We start from the raw sequence: 16,179 nt of genomic DNA, 5'->3' as shown, positions 1-16,179 counted from the left end.
TATCGAGATAATTACAATAATCTTTTTTTCAATCGTTTTACAATAACATAATTGAACTTTTTACGTAGTTAGTGTCCAAAGATTCTACGATTAAAGACACGTTTCCATGATTATAAAATATAGTAAGGTTTGGTTAGGTGTTCCAGTTGGCGGGTTCTTGTCATTCGTCTGTAAGAGCTGATGATGTTATTAATGAATTATTTTGTGTAATGTGCTTGATTCATTAATCTGAATATTAGTAATTTGTGTATTACTTTCATGTTACGTTTCTAAGAAGTATACATAATGAAAAGAACGTTACGTAGAGCGTGTCAAACGACAATTCAGTACAATGAGGCTGAGGATGAATCCAATAGTGATGATGATTATATTCCTGAAAAGATTGTCAAAGTAAGTCAGACACGAAAAAAGGCACAAACAGTAAAGGATGAGGGGAGTACTAAAATTAGTAAGAAAAAAGCTAATACCCTTTCATTACCTAAAAGAAATAGGCAAAAGGTAACAGAGCTTAAAAGTACAAATAGTAAAATAGGAATTATTAATACAGATATTAAGGAATTAATAGTCTCTCAGGAAGGGGAAATAGATAAGAAAAGTGAAAAAGAAGATGTAGGCAAAGAAAATGCAAAATATATTCTAAAAGATGGGCGTCAATTAGACCTTACTTCCATAGAATGTAAAGACTGGACTGAAGTAGACTATGTAAGCGAGGTCAATAATGTTGAAAAACATATAACTAAGAATGTTATTAAGCTCTTCAAAGAAGACAATACAATTCCATTTATTGCAAGATACAGGAAGAATATGACTGGTGGTATGGAACCAGATAAGTTACGAGCATTGAAAGAAAGTTTTGACCGTGCCAATTTGATCAAACAAAAAGCTAATACTATAATAAAAGCTATTGATAAATTAGGAAAATGGTCCCCTAATATACATGCTGCTATTGTATCTGCTAAGTCTATGGATGATTTAGAACATATATATTCTATCTTTAAGATACCATCTAAGCGGAACTTGGCAGAAAAGGCAAAGGAATTAGGTTTAGAACCTATAAGTAATGCTGTATTACAAGGTCAATCATTACCTCACTTAAAATCTCTTGTTAATCCTGAAAAGGAAGGTTTAAAAACTGAACAACAAATCAAAGATGGTATTATACATATAATAGCAGACACAATAAATAAAGATAAATCAGTATTTGAAAGAGTTAGAGAGCTTCAAAATGAATCTATTATTAAAATAGAGACTACAGAATGTAAAACTAATAAAACTGAGAAAACTAAAGAGAAAGATGTTGACAGGAAATATGAAATGTATTACAATTTTAATGCAACTACTAGGACTATTAGGCCTCACCAAATATTAGCTATTAATAGAGGAGAGGCACAAAAGGTTCTTAATGTGAAGATTATTTTGCCTGATTTTCTCTTAAGACAGTTTAAAGCACACTGTACCTCACAATATAATAAATCTATATTAGCATCTAAATTTCATGCTGTACTTTTGAATGATAGTATTGACTATGCTTATTCGAAATTTACTAAGCCATTCATAGTACGTCGTGTTCGAAATGAAATGAAACAAAAAGCAGAGACAGCATCCATAGAAGTTTTTGTAAGAAATGTTAAGCAATTGCTTCTTACTCCTCCTGTGCGTGGAAAAATCATACTTGGCATTGACCCAGGTTTTTTTCATGGCTGTAAGCTTGCAGTGATATCTGAACATGGAAATGTACTTGAAACAAGTGTAATATATCCTCATAAGAAAGCAGAAAATTCTTATAAAGAGTCTGCTAATGTTTTGGTAAGTCTAGTCAAGAAGCACAAGTCTACAATCTTAGCATTGGGAAATGCTACAGCGTGTAGGGAGACTGAAGTATTCATAAATCAATTGATTAAATCTAAAGCATTTGGCTCTATAGATGTCGTATACACAATAGTCGACGAATCAGGGGCATCGATTTATAGTTGCAGCCCAGAAGCAAAATCTGAATTTCCCGACCTTGATACAAATGTAATTTCCGCTATTTCTATAGCAAGGCGACTGCAAGACCCACTTGCAGAACTGGTTAAAGTAGAACCGAAGCATTTAGGTGTTGGAATGTATCAGCACGATGTACCAGAAAAACAATTACTAGAAGCATTGAATGAGGTAAACTTCAAATTTTGTAAGCGTAAGCTTAATAAAATAATTAATCGACTTAGTTGATAATAAAACTGATTTCAGGTTGTTTCTGAAGCTGTAAGCTTCGTGGGAGTCGATGTAAACACTGCATCTCAGTGCCTTTTAAGGAGAGTTGCTGGTTTAAACGCGACCAGAGCAAACAATATTATAGAATGGCGAACTGAACATGGTGCATTCAAAAACAGACAACAGCTCCTAAGTGTAAGGGGAATTGGAAACAAAACGTTTGAACAGTGTGCTGGGTTTATTAGAATACTGCCAGAGACCTCGATGGTTGATAACTCAGAAAAAAAGAGCAGCGCTAAAAATTCTAAGCAAGCTCCCAGTTTATTGGATCAAACGTGGATCCATCCTGAGTCGTACAAGATAGCTCAAAGATTTTTAGAACATTGTAATTGTAACTTAGAAAATCTTGGAACAACAGCATTTATCGAGAGAATAAACTCATTTGCAAACGAAGGATGTGATACTTTAGCCAAGAAATTCAATACAGACGAGACGACGATGGAAGTAATAGTCAAAGGCTTGTCAATGAAAAAAGACGAGGATATAAGGTTGAAGGAGGCAAAGCAGCCTCTATTTCGTAACACTATGCTTAGTATTAAAGACATCAATGTTGGGACGATATTAACTGGCGCAGTACGGAACATTACTCATTTCGGAGTATTTGTGGACGTAGGAGTGGGCAGAGATGGTCTCATAGCAACCAAATGGATGAAAAATTTAACAGTTTCGATAGGTCAGCGCGTAGAAGTGAAAGTACTTACGGTGGAAGTCAATCGGAATAGGATTAGTTTAGAATTAATTAATGTTTTCTAATGTACTTCTATGCGTGTCTTTACACGGTGTATAAGGGCATATTTAGTTTTACTCTAAACAACTGGAAAATAAATTATATATTTTTGTATACGAGACTAGCTAAATATTGAAACACGAAGATATATTATTTATGACTTTTCTGTACGATTTGATACATTTCTCATATGAAGTTATATAATGCATAGTTTAATGTTTTCGCAGAGTAGATTAAGGATCCTCTTTGAATCCCATGAATAAATATAATGTGCAGGGCACATTATACGTCGAACTCTAGTATTTGCATATTTCACACACCACAAGGCGTGAGATAACGATTAACAATAAATTATCCTTCTTCATTGACATGTATCGACCTGGAATTAATTATTTCTACGAATAATGTACTGGGATCTGTACACGTGTTTGTTGATTTCGACTACCTGAAAAGTCTTTCTTTGTATGCGATAATAAACAAGAGTGCGCTTGGGAGGAATTCCTTCACAGATTCATGTCGACAAGAAAAAAATTAACATTAAAACAGGAACATTTTTCAAAAATAATTTTGTTTGGTAACAGTGCCTTCCTTTTCAATTTCTTTTCTCTTTTGTTTATTTCGCTACCTAATAAGCCACAGTAAACTACCTGTCACTCGTCTATTGTTTACTTATTTCTTACCTTCCTGACCTTCCAAGCCTTAATTTTTTTTAATACTCCCGTTTATATATTGGAGCTGCGAAGTGGGAACGCGTCATTTAGTAACAGTTCACTGAGCGGCGTAGGTGCAAACGGAAGTGTTGTGACTGCGTGACATCAGTGATTAACTTAGTAAGTTACCAATATTTGAAAACTATTTCAAATTTACCGCGGTGATTTCATTCAGTGAACGAGGGAATGGAACGGAACGGAATCGATTTCATTGATTTCGGAATGTGGAATATCGATTTTACTCGTTACGAAACGTTATCGACGTGTTAAGTTAATTTGACGTTAAATTTTGCTCGACAACATATGTAATATTCATTTCAAACATTTTGAAATATCTTCTTTTATAAATTTAATGTGTTATAATTGAAAAATGCAGTAGATGCTTAGAATAGTGATTTTATTTAAAGCTAACCTTATCGAGTCGCATCGATACTATCGATGTTTCCAAACGAGAATCATATTGATTCGAGAATCGTTGCAGTTCGAAATTACGTTTTGAGATTGATGGTTCAGTGAATATTGCTTGTGAAAATATTTGTTAAAATCGTGGAAATTTTGAATGCAGCTACATCGTAATAAATGGGACAACAGTTCCAGAAGGTGCAGAATTTGTTCGGTAAGCTGGAAACTTCTATAGATGAATTCTGATCACGTCTCGCAGTGTTTGTTTGCGAGGTAGGAAGTCGAGGCTATATTCGAGGGTCAAATGTTGCTCCGCATTGAATGCTGCAACGAAAAATAATCATCGATTTCTTTTAAATTACTGCTTTAGTATCAGTTAAGAAATTCAAACTTTTGCTTTAGCTTTTTATTGCGTTGGGATTTATGAATACTTACAATATGATATCTAAATTGCTTAACATATATATCTGATCATTCAGAATTCTAGAATTCTTTTTTACCAGATGTGTATGTCCGCCATTATGCTTTTGCATAATGTTTAGTACATCGAATTTTTTCTTTCCTTACTAGTCGTAAGAATAATGGTTGAATACATTTACTAGATATATAAAATACTGTAGTTACAAAACATTTTTATGTATTTCTAAACTGTTTCAAAGATACATTTTCAAATATGATTTTGTTTGTTCTCGTACCTGCAGGTAGCAAGAGCTTAAAGTGACTCTAAATTCTTTTGAAAAGAATTTCGTATGTTTTTGGCGTATATAAGAGCAGTTTTCGAATAAACTCAAGGACATGTCATTGAAGATGGCATTGGGAATGAAGGTTATATATAGGTAAAGAAAAAGTATATTATTTATTCTTACAAACTGAATGGATGTTTAAAGTGTTGATTTTGTAGCTGTTTCGCAACTATTTTTTGCTTGAATAATTCTGAAAAATTTGCCAATTTTTGCCCAAAATTTGTTTCTGCTATAATTTTTTTGAACAACGTATTTAAATAATTTCTAATTTGTATTTGAAGAATTTTTGGAATAAACTCTACAATCTCGAAGCCTACTTAGTAGAATTTTTACAATGAGTAGTGGACCATTACTACAACTCATCATTAATACAGAGTAGAGAGTATTATTTACAATATTCCTTGCCACAGGATGCATTAACCAAGGATTGAGACTAACCCCTCGGTCTTTTCACAGGCGACGAGTCTGCATAGTTTCTCCCGCTACTTTTTCTTTCTCCCTGTCTGGGATCTCCCGTCAGACGCTCCTCTCGTCAGACAATGGCTCGCCCGCAGCATCGACTGCAATATTCTGGACTCACCTGCATCCTGTGGACGTCGAGCCACTGATAGCGGTGAAAGTAACGCGGTCATCAGATCCCGATATGGTGAGTCAGAGATGATCCATTGGATAACGTTGACGAATCGTTGCTGCTTTACCATTTTACTCGGAACAAAAGAAGCCGACAACCTGTATGAGCGGCTTCTAATGACACTTCTATACGTGCTCAGAGATGTTGTAACGCCTGTAATAAATAGTCTTCGATATTTTGAGAGGTGGTAGGAGAGTCAAATAGGAGCATAAAATCTGCACCTCAGAGCTAGACTAACACGAGTCCATTTTTTTCAAAATTAAGTTTCTTATAGGATCTTATTACTTTCTCTTTGTTTTATTAGAATAATAGGAATTTAGTTAAATTACATTATAAGTGAAGGAAATTTAATAGTGTAAACTACTTCAAATACTATATTAACTTAGCAATCCAGTGTATTACATAGAAGTCTGTGCTTCTAATAGAGTTTAATGTCTATTACTAATTCCTCCATTAAGAAAAATGTGTGTATGCCATCTTTATCTTTTTCCGCGGAACCAGTCAGTCCCATTGACGACTTCTGAGCTTCTGACAGTCCTTTTTTGTTAGAATTAGTGACTGAGTTCCACGTGTTTAACAACTTAGTCTTCCTATAATCAAAGTAACTTAAAATAAACGAAACTTCCTTAGAACTACTCCCTCGGGTAGCGCTACAGGCTCTCAAACAAAACAACTATAGTTTCCCAAGAAAGAGACTCCCTAACTCTAAAGTACGAAATTCAGTTGCCTATACAGGATCACGGGCGCGTTATCGCGGCGGGCGAGGATCAGAGCACGCGAGAAAGTAATACGCGTGTTGGCATGTCGCCAACGTGTACCGACGACCACGACCAACAGAAGATTGAATTCGTTAAATATTTAAAGGCGACGCGAGGCTAGTTGGCGCTAACTGCGTTCACTGATAGCGCCCAAGAGAGATTTCCACGATTTTTTTTTCTTCATGGAAACTTGGATCCAGGGTTCGCCTTAGCTCTATTTACTGGTGGCCAAAGTCTACCATGACAGGAGCTATATTTCGCCTATCATAAATACTCAAAAGCCATAGCCTTTGTTGTAGAGATGCCAATCTTAAATTGATCTTTCAAAACATCGATTTATTTTATAACAATGGATCTATATTATGTATTGATCTCTCTTCGGCGGATTTTATGACGAAATGATTTTTTATCGTGGAATTGGATCAATTTAAAGAAACCACAATTTTCTTCTTTTTTGAATTCAAAAAAATCATTTAACAGTGTTTGGTTTTACATCGAATTACATGTAAGAAAATCTGGTTTTATGTATTCACTTTTATGTAAAATACTTCGACTTTAATGTATCCATGTTTAAAGATCTCGAAGAGCTTCGAAGTCATGAGAGCTGCTTTGATTCATCGATGGACAAGTCGCGGAAGGGAACACGCGAGATACGCGCCAGAACGTGGCCCCTTGTGTACACCGAACAATGGTCACGGAGCCTGGAAACGTTCCACAGATGCGAGTAGTACATACCTTGACGAAAGAGCACGTAGAGCGTGTAGCCTAGACACGTATACAAATGGGAGACTCAGCTGGGGGAACACATCCACGCTCCATGGCTTTATTTCGTTATTGTATCCCTGTAGACAGGATTATTTTCCAAAAAGAGAGAGGATTCTGTTTCTTGGTCCCTGTTGAAAGTTTTAGCAAGCAATCTGCCCAGTACTCCAATCGGCAACCTAAGCTTCCGTTGTCTCTCGACCGAATCGAGGATTAATTTTGCACGAGACGAAACCCTTCAACGTCAAGTGAGTTCCATTCGGTCTATCTTAAGAACTGCTCCTGTTTTCTTTTCGTTTGTTACTTTGTCTTGAGATTGCTATATTTCTTGATGCTTTAAGAGGAGTAAACTGAGATATTTTATATTCCTTTTCGAGAGACGTACAGGGTGTTAGATTTTAATCTATAAACGAAAATTTTTTGTTAGCTACTCAATCTATAAAACAAATATTTCTAAAAGATATTCAATGGTTTCGAAGGGAACATAAGATGATAAAATTAGTTTCCTCTATATAGTATCGTAAGGTGCAGACGATGCTCTTCTTAATTATTGTTAGCCGTAGTTTGGATGAGGATTTCCAGATTTTGCTCCAGTTATCATTTATTTCTTTTTATAAATAAGTAGAGTGTGGTTTTTGCTGGTAGGCTGTTGTAGTGGTTGAAATTAGTTGAGTTTACCAGGTTCTCTGCTCTTTCGTTCCCTGCAGTGCCAATGGGGTTCGTTCCACTTTGACAAGACTTCAAAAAAAATTTACTAAAAATTGCATCTAATTAATATAACATGTGTCATTCTCTTCGATGATTTTTCTCCATCTTTGGTAGCTGCATAGTCCCACGTTCATAGAAGATCTCAAGCTCCTGGCTAAAGAACCGATCCACGGGACGAACGCTTACATCATCTCAATAGAATCGCGATTGGTCAAGCCATCTGGGACGGTTGCGTTAAAATCGGTTCGTACTACTGGGAACGATAAAATCCCTGGCGGGTAGACCACCATAATATTTAAGGACAGCCGTGATCCTTCGAAGCGGAGGAAACAAGGGACTGGTAGCGTGTGTTGTTGCGGGGCAGGGTGGCGGTCACAATGCCGTAACGACAAAATACAGGCAGATATTGCGAGGGTGAGCGCGGTAGGTGCAGCCTCGGGTGAAAAGTAGTTTCAGAGCGTCTACTCCGACAATGGCGCGGCTGAAAAGAGGAGAAAAAGCGGGACGCATGAAAAGCGCGACCAGAAAATAAAGGGAAGATATCGAAAGGGAAAGAGCGACCGACGCAGGCGGAGGGAGATTCAATGCCAAGGTTCGGCTGACGCGTTTAAATCGATATTCGATATTCCGCGAGCGGGAAATCGATACACGCGGTTTCGATAACTCTGTGCTAATACATGCGCGTATTTTTTTGGAATGAGCAACTGTCGCTTGTTCTGAAATTCGAACGCGTGGGTGCTGGCACGCGATACCAGCGACGCGCGGGGACCGTGAGATATACGGGGTGTCCCGATGCGAGGAGATGAAGTAGGTATTGAGTCGTGGGGTATTATTTGAGACACTGAAGGGGATGTTTCTTTCATTGTTTCGGGATTCGGATTTCAGATACTTTTTTTTATGGCCTCACTTGGGGCAAGGAAATGAAAGGGAATTTTCGGTTGGAATATTGGGGATGTTACTGTACTTTGCAATTCAGTGTGCAGGGTGTTCGACGACGGGGGTGAGAAACTTTAAGGGGTGATTCTACATGATAAAATAAGACGAAAGAAGATGGGATATTTGTTCCAGTTCCTAGTCTGCAGGTCAGGATCATTTATGAAAAAGGAACTTTTGATAAGTGAATTTAAAGAACAAAATAATTCCTCGATTTGTGTAGAAAAGTTCTTTCTTTATAAATCGTTTTAATCTGAGGGCACAGAAATAGGGATACGTACTCCAGATGGAATTGTGTTTTAAGCTTCATTTCTAAGTTCTTAATTATTGAGAAAATGCCTGATATATATGTCTGACTCAGAACTTATTCTACTGACTTCATCGTGTCTAACCTAAGTGATGCACGCTGGAAGTAGAATGAGTTGCAAACTTTCTACAAAAAATAAGAAGTGGTACAAATTTATTTTAGGATGTAGAATCATCCCTTAGAATTTCTGATACCTAATATTAAACCCTTTGTATAGCATGCTATTTAAAGCATAATACTAGTACACAGTGAGTTACAGAAATATTCTTACACTCTCAACGATAATTGAATAGCGAGGAATCATTGTACGTACTCCTTTCTCCATGCAATTCGCATGACATTATAACACGCAAGAGAAATCAGCATAGTGGAAGTACTCTCGTCCACATTCGTTCTCTCCCAGCAATACACATATCAAATGTCTTCAAAGTCCTTTCCCGAAGCAGCGTCCTGAGACCCCCATAAAAATTCACGACGCCGCGTAACTTTGTCCGACGAGTGTGTAGCCAGGCAGGAGCCAACGAAAAAATTCGTAGAAACAAATTCTCATTCGACGCACACCTCTGCTTCGAAGTTGCCTGATGAAAGTTCGCGCATCCATCTTGCTTATCAAGCCTAGGAATAAGTAGAAAGCTGAATCCTTATTTTATCGAGCGTAATGCATTTACCTCTGCCCCTACCAATCTCGCGTTATGTTATTTACCTCGGAGCCCGAGTATCGGAAGCGTTCCACGAAGATTATAATAATTTTCCTTGACAATTGCGCGAGGCAGGGGGGCAGGCGACGGAGGAGTCGTCGGTCACGTAGAAACGATTTCCTCCTTATCGCGTCTAGCTCCTAGTTTTCTAGATCGTTTCACCTCGGGCGTGTAAGCGAGCTCTCTATTTTCTATCGAAGATACATTCGAGAGGCGGCGTTCTGTGTCGCATCGAATATACGTCTAGCGACGGTGTATTCCCGATTCCGCCTACCGCACTCTGATTTATCCGATTGGTTGAAGGAAATCAATTGCTGCGTTCCGTGCCGCTCTGAATAGGAGCGGGCCGACTTTATTTCCAGTCGCTGCGACGAACGCGAGTCCTGCCCGCGACGTTGATTAATTTCAACCAAGAATATCGATCGGCTCAGTCAGTCCCATCGACAGATGAGAATATTCTTAAGGTGCGTATGCATTTAGAGGACGAGTTCTGCGACTGTCATAAGGTTACGATTTTTCTGGAAGAAATGGTGCAAGAATAGAGCAAGATGCTGAGACTCGGTTTTAGACTCTATAATTTGTCACTTCAATTCTATATTTATGACATGTTATATTATATTTACACGTTTAATAATATTTGAAAGTTTGAATATTTAAAGTTTCAAAAATTTGAATATTTAAGCTTTCAAAAGTTTAACTATTTAAACTGTCAAAAATTTGAATATTTAAAGTTTCAAAAATTTGAACATTGAAGCTTTCGAAAGTTTAAATATTTCAACTGTAAAATATTTGAATATTTAAAGTTTCAAAAATTTGGAAATATTGGCACACGATTCATGAGATTCAGACTGCAGCATATACGTACAAGTTTGTCAAGGAGTTTTCGTTGACTCATTCCCCGACATAACGTCGTCTTTTACGGCGTCGTCATCGTATATCTCCCGCCATAATCACGTATCACCTTAAAATAAGTAGAGATACGAGTGATAACGCGGGACTCGTGCACAGTACAAATTGCCCGCCACCAGTTGGTTGTGTCGCCACCCCCGCGTCCCATACAAAGCACTCTCCTACTGAAAAAGCTTTTTCCGGACCCCGTGCTTTCCTTGCCACCCTGCCATTTCGACGGCTTAAGTCCTTCCGAAGCTCGGGGGTTCGCGCAATGGCCTCCTAACAAGATATAATATTTATATTACTCGAAGAAATATCTCCCCTCGACGCCTATAAATACGGAAATGGTTTCTTGGCCCACTCTGTTTCGATATTGGCAGCGAACTTAGGCGATGTACGCCTTAATAAAAAACGGAATACACAAATTTCTTTGATATGAAAATTTATTGTGCCATATAAAAATTGCGTAAAGTTGGAATATTGACAATTTTTAGACTGTGACCTGTGGTCGATCCTGTATTACACGCTATTTTCTTTCTGCTAAACTGCACATAAACGTGTCGTAGTGTTACCTTGATATAGTTTCATGGTTCACCGAAGAGTTTATGGCGAAGGACAGGTTTCCTCAGAAATTTTCCACAATTCTTTAATTCTTTTTATCAGTACATTGATAGCAAAAATATGTCTTTATTTGTGACACTCGTAAGGGGAGGACACAGTGAGGTAGACATCAGTGTTAACGAACCTTTTCCTAGTGAATCTCTGTCGAAAGAAGTTGACACGTGTTTGAGTGTTTATTCAAATAAACTTTAATAATCCTGAGTTCGATTCTCCGTATATCTAAAAAGTTGTTTCTCCTTTATATTCATTTTAAATATTGAAAATTTTACATGTAAATATCTCGATTATTAAAGTTATTCGTCTAAACGCTCCAACACGTGGCAACTTATTTCGACAAAGATTCACCAAGAAAAGGTTCGTCTAAATTGGTTTATATCTGTGTCCTCTTGTTAGCCTACACGAGGAATTTCGTGTGATCGCTTAGGCTGACTGTCAAGTGTCCATTATCTAAAAAATAGAGCGTAGGTAAGAAACTATCGTAACTTCGTAAAAGCAATCGCAAGAAAGAATATTCCTTCCCTGGATGCTGCGATTTAACGCGCCGATTACAACCTTTCGAAGGAAATGAATTGATATCCGTCAGTCGAATGGAATCCGTGGGCGCCCAGGGCGAGACACCATCCGTTCGCTTTTGAGGATCGTTACCGCTTCAGGTACCCACTGGTTTTTCCCCTTCGACAAGGGACACGTTGGAGGGTTACTGTCCCCTCTCCGCCCCCGCGTCAGCCGTGCTTCACGTTCGTGGTGCACCGCGATAATTGGATCACCGAGCCTTCTATGAGTCGCGACCGAAATTAAGTAACCTCTGGCATAGTAGTAGACGTCCCTCGCTCCATGGAGGAACGACGATGATGCTTGGGCACGAACAACGCGGAAGAGCCTCCCCATGCCGGAAATATGTCTTCCGAATGCGCCACGCCTTTCGATTCGAGTCACCTCTCGCAACCCCTCGTGTTTTATCACCTTTAGAGGCACTATCGATCCTTCAGTCCTACGATTTTTAGTTCATGCTGCTGGATTGCGCTGTTCCGATTCAATCGACGTTCGTGTTTACCTTTAGGTTGCGTTTCTGTGTGTATGGAGTTGATGCATGCTGCGTCGCTGTTCCTCTTTTTATGTGCTTCAAGAACGTGTTTGTTATCTGTGAAACGGTTATAGTTTCTTGTTTCTACCTGCATTTGTTTGGTCTTTTCGTGAGCATTGATGGTTCTTGCTTCACAGTCTATATCAAGTCAGGTCAACTCGTGGGACAAACATTGTAGAGTGTAGTAACTGTATAACGAGGTCCATGGGCACTTGAGGTACATAGACACTCTCAAGATCCATGGACACTCAAAATGCCTTGAAACTATTCTTGCAGTTTACCTTGTCCCCCAGTTCGAGAAGGCAAATTCAAACTGCTACGTAGTAAGCTTATCTTACAATTAGGAACGAGTTTCTTACATAACTTGTACGTGTAACTGATTACAAGTGATGAATTTGCGAGGCAATCTTATGCTCCCTAATTAAATTTAGTTTTTCTTCTCCACTTGAGAGAGTCATCTACCCCCACTCATGCCACTACTCTCACAACTTAAAAAGAACAAACGTGATAACTGGGATATCCCACAGTATCCCTACAGAAAATCGCCCTTTATATTTTATTATCGAGGGTGAATCCTATAGTCGCAGGACTAAAGTTGTTTCGATAACTGCGACTCGGTGGCAGTCTTTTGGCACGATCGAGGGGGGACAGAGGACGAGGCCAAGATCCTACATATTCATGGCGGCCATTTCGAATAGAATATCTACGCGTGATGCATAATATCCGCACCAGGGGCGTGTGTATGAGTATTGGACGTGAACCAACATTGGGCCTTGTTTGTCCCGCCTCAAATATGTACAATTGAAACGAACTCGGTTTACCTCTACGCCGCGTATAGTTCTGCGTCTTGTTAGCCCTCCACCCGCCTGTATCTCGCACGCAAGCCGCTGCTGAAATATTAAATCGCCCTCGCGTTTCGTCCTCCTCGGACGCCGTTCGACATGACGAGATTGCACGTCTAAGTCGATCTTGCCAGCTTGACATCCTTATTTGTCCTTTTTACCTTGGCTCTTTTATTTAAGACTATTCGCGAGGGAACAGGTGAGTCTTGTCTTCTACTTGCAGGAACCGCTGGGGACGCAGATCACGGTTATGGGATAGAGAAGAGAATAACATTGTCCATTTCCTTCTTTTGAGAAATTTAGGACTATTCTTTCAAACAGTGAAATAGTTTATAAATGTTTGATGAATTGATTTAGGGTATTTCGAAAGCAGAAGAAAATTTGCGAAATTCAATTGAATTGGTGAGATGAAGAACAGTGTAGGTCTAAACTTAACCAGTTTCGAGTAATCTCAAAATTATGTCTGGACCCTAGAGCCAATGTGTAATAAGCCTCATAAAAGACAAGTGGACTTAGCACAGTGGTTCTGAAGTCCAAGTGGTTACCTATGTGAAATGCACAGAACTATAGGTTAAGCTCAAATATCTCCAAATGTGGTTTCTGGACTCTATTCTCTAACTCGCCGACTCAACTTCATTCCTAATATTTCATTCTCTTATTCTACATTTTTACGCTCACCCCATTTTCTTTATACCCCATTATCGAGTCCACAAAGCAACAGTCCTCTCCATTTTTTAAATGAACTTTTGCACCATGTCGTTTCGCGTTTCATCTTTGAGATCATTGTCCCCAGCCTGCTACTCTCTTCACATATCCCCCACGCTGAGTCGTCCCACGATCCATTACCTCCGGCTAGATCGACAAAGGCGGTCAGACAGGGTGAAATGTCGAAGGGAAATTAACGTTCCAGAGCGATTCCATTGCGAGACTCGCAAGGTGGAGCGCGAATGTGCGAGGGCCTACGTAAGGGTTGGCTCGCGGCTGGCGTCGAGTGTAAGAGTCTCTTTGCACCCCGTCGATCAATATTCCGTCCAGTGGCGTAGCACGGGAAACTATTTCTTTTTTTCTCCATTCCCTTTTTCCCCACACCCCTCGTAACTACTTCGTAACTTCGACCTCTGGCCGGTGTGACTAGACTGGCGAACGAACGACAGACTTCGAGGCGACCAGCGACAACGCGACTTGCTTGCACGCCGCTTGCGTAATTCCGGAAGTTGCATCGAGAAGCGTGGGCCAGAGCTGGCACAATTGCCCCCACGCGTTACAGGCACCGCGAATTTTTGGCTGAAGTCTTTGAGGTATAGGGTCTTCCTAAAATTGGTGATCAAGAGGGTGGATATGTATGAGTCCTAAGGGTAAAATTGGAAAATTGAAATTTTTTTATTCTTTTATTTTATTAGTAGGCATTTCATAATTTTCCAATAATGTGAAGGAGTCCAGATCCTTATACACGATAGTGTATTTAATTTTTTGGAGTTTGATGGATTTTCGGTGATTATTAAAAGTAAATTGCCCCCACGCGTTACAGGCACCGCGAATTTTTGGCTGAATGTGTCTTTGAGGTATAGGGTCTTCCTAAAATTGGTGATCAAGAAAGGGTGGATATGTATGGGTCCTAAGGGTAAAATTGGAAAATTGAAATTTTTTTATTCTTTTATTTTATTAATAGGCATTTCATAATTTTCCAATAATGTGAAGGAGTCCAGATCCTTATGCATGGTAGTGTATTTAATTTTTTGGAGTTTGATGGATTTTCGGTGACTATTAAAAGTAAATTGCCCCCACGCGTTACAGGCACCGCGAATATTTTGGCTGAATGTGTCTTTGAGGTATAGGGTCTTCCTAAAATTGGTGATCAAGAGGGTGGATATGTATGGGTCCTAAGGGTAACATGGGAAAATTGAAATTTTTTTATTCTTTTATTCTATTAATAAGCATTTCATAATTTTCCAATAATGTGAAGGAGTCCAGATCCTTATGCACGGTAGTGTATTTAATTTTTTGGAGTTTGATGGAATTTCGGTGACTATTAAAAGTAAATTGCCCCCACGCGTTACAGGCACCGCGAATTTTTGGCTGAATGTGTCTTTGAGGTATAGGGTCTTCCTAAAATTGGTGATCAAGAGGGTGGATATGTATGGGTTCTAAGGGTAAAATTGGAAAATTGAAATTTTTTTATTCTTTTATTTTATTAGTAGGCATTTCATAATTTTCCAATAATGTGAAGGAGTCCAGATCCTTATGCACGGTAGTGTATTTAATTTTTTGGAGTTTGATGGATTTTCGGTGATTATTAAAAGTAAATTGAAATTCTGTTTTCCTTTAATACGCTCACATTAACTGAATAACTTTGTTCTGGAACGAAGGTATCATTTCGTTCACATTTCCGAAGAAATTGTACATAATTCTATTTTTTCGAGGGGGAAATCCTGCGCGCACCGCCGAGCTCCGCGACTCGACAGCCTGTGGGGCTGGTATTAATTTTTTCAATTAAAAATGCCGAGTGTGCAGTCGGCCGTACGCGTTACGCTGGAGGTTTCAACGGGGTGTTTCGTGCAAGTTCCCGTCGCTCTCCACGAATTAACTTTCAGCCATGAATATCGCTCGTCCCGTGAATTTTTCCAGCAGACTTTGCGCGATAGCGAACGCGCCTCAACTTCCTCTACCGTCGTATTTCTAGATAGGGAATAATTAATGTAAATAAAAGAAACATTTCTTATTTATCTCATAGAGAAAGCGTCGGGAAACAGTTTGGCCAAACTTTGATGCGTGATGAAAAACTCATATTGCGAAGTCCAGTTTTCATAAATTTAATTTGAATTCTACCATGATATTGAAATTTTTTGTTGTATTAAAAATTCTTGAAATTCATCAGATACCTCGTTTTTTATTTGGAATTTATTTAGTTTTATGAAAATTCCAATATACCAATTTTAGAGAACTGAAACTTTTAGATGTAGATTTTGAATAGATATTAAGCCTTCGTGGGTACACTCGATTTTCGTACCTTTCGTGGGTCCATTTTGTACGTAACTATTTTTTGTCATCTGCTCCCACGTTGAGGGGTTGAGAACTTTTTAAAACACAAAAATATAAAGAAACACTATGG

General features: G+C 38.7%; 1 protein-coding gene across 1 annotated transcript; it reads left to right on the top strand.

Moving 5' to 3' along the window:
* Positions 1-165: 165 nt before the first annotated feature.
* LOC143189047 (S1 RNA-binding domain-containing protein 1) lies at positions 166-3,611 on the top strand. The gene is made up of 2 exons (XM_076393675.1): positions 166-2,154; positions 2,230-3,611. The coding sequence occupies exons 1-2, from the start codon at positions 286-288 to the stop codon at positions 3,004-3,006; spliced, it is 2,646 nt and encodes an 881-aa protein (XP_076249790.1). The 5' UTR covers positions 166-285; the 3' UTR covers positions 3,007-3,611.
* The last annotated feature ends 12,568 nt before the right edge of the window (positions 3,612-16,179 follow it).

The sequence above is a fragment of the Calliopsis andreniformis genome, chromosome 1 (assembly GCF_051401765.1).
Source record: "Calliopsis andreniformis isolate RMS-2024a chromosome 1, iyCalAndr_principal, whole genome shotgun sequence".
NCBI lineage: Eukaryota > Metazoa > Arthropoda > Insecta > Hymenoptera > Andrenidae > Calliopsis > Calliopsis andreniformis.
The sequence above is the reverse complement of the archived record's forward strand: the minus strand, read 5'-3'. Positions and strand labels throughout refer to the sequence as shown.

Coding starts and splice junctions, on each gene's coding strand:
- LOC143189047 (XM_076393675.1), top strand. CDS start 286: ATGAAAAGAACGTTACGTAGAGCGTGTCAAACGACAATTCAGTACAAT. Junction 2,155..2,229: donor TACTAGAAGCATTGAATGAG/GTAAACTTCAAA, acceptor AACTGATTTCAG/GTTGTTTCTGAAGCTGTAAG.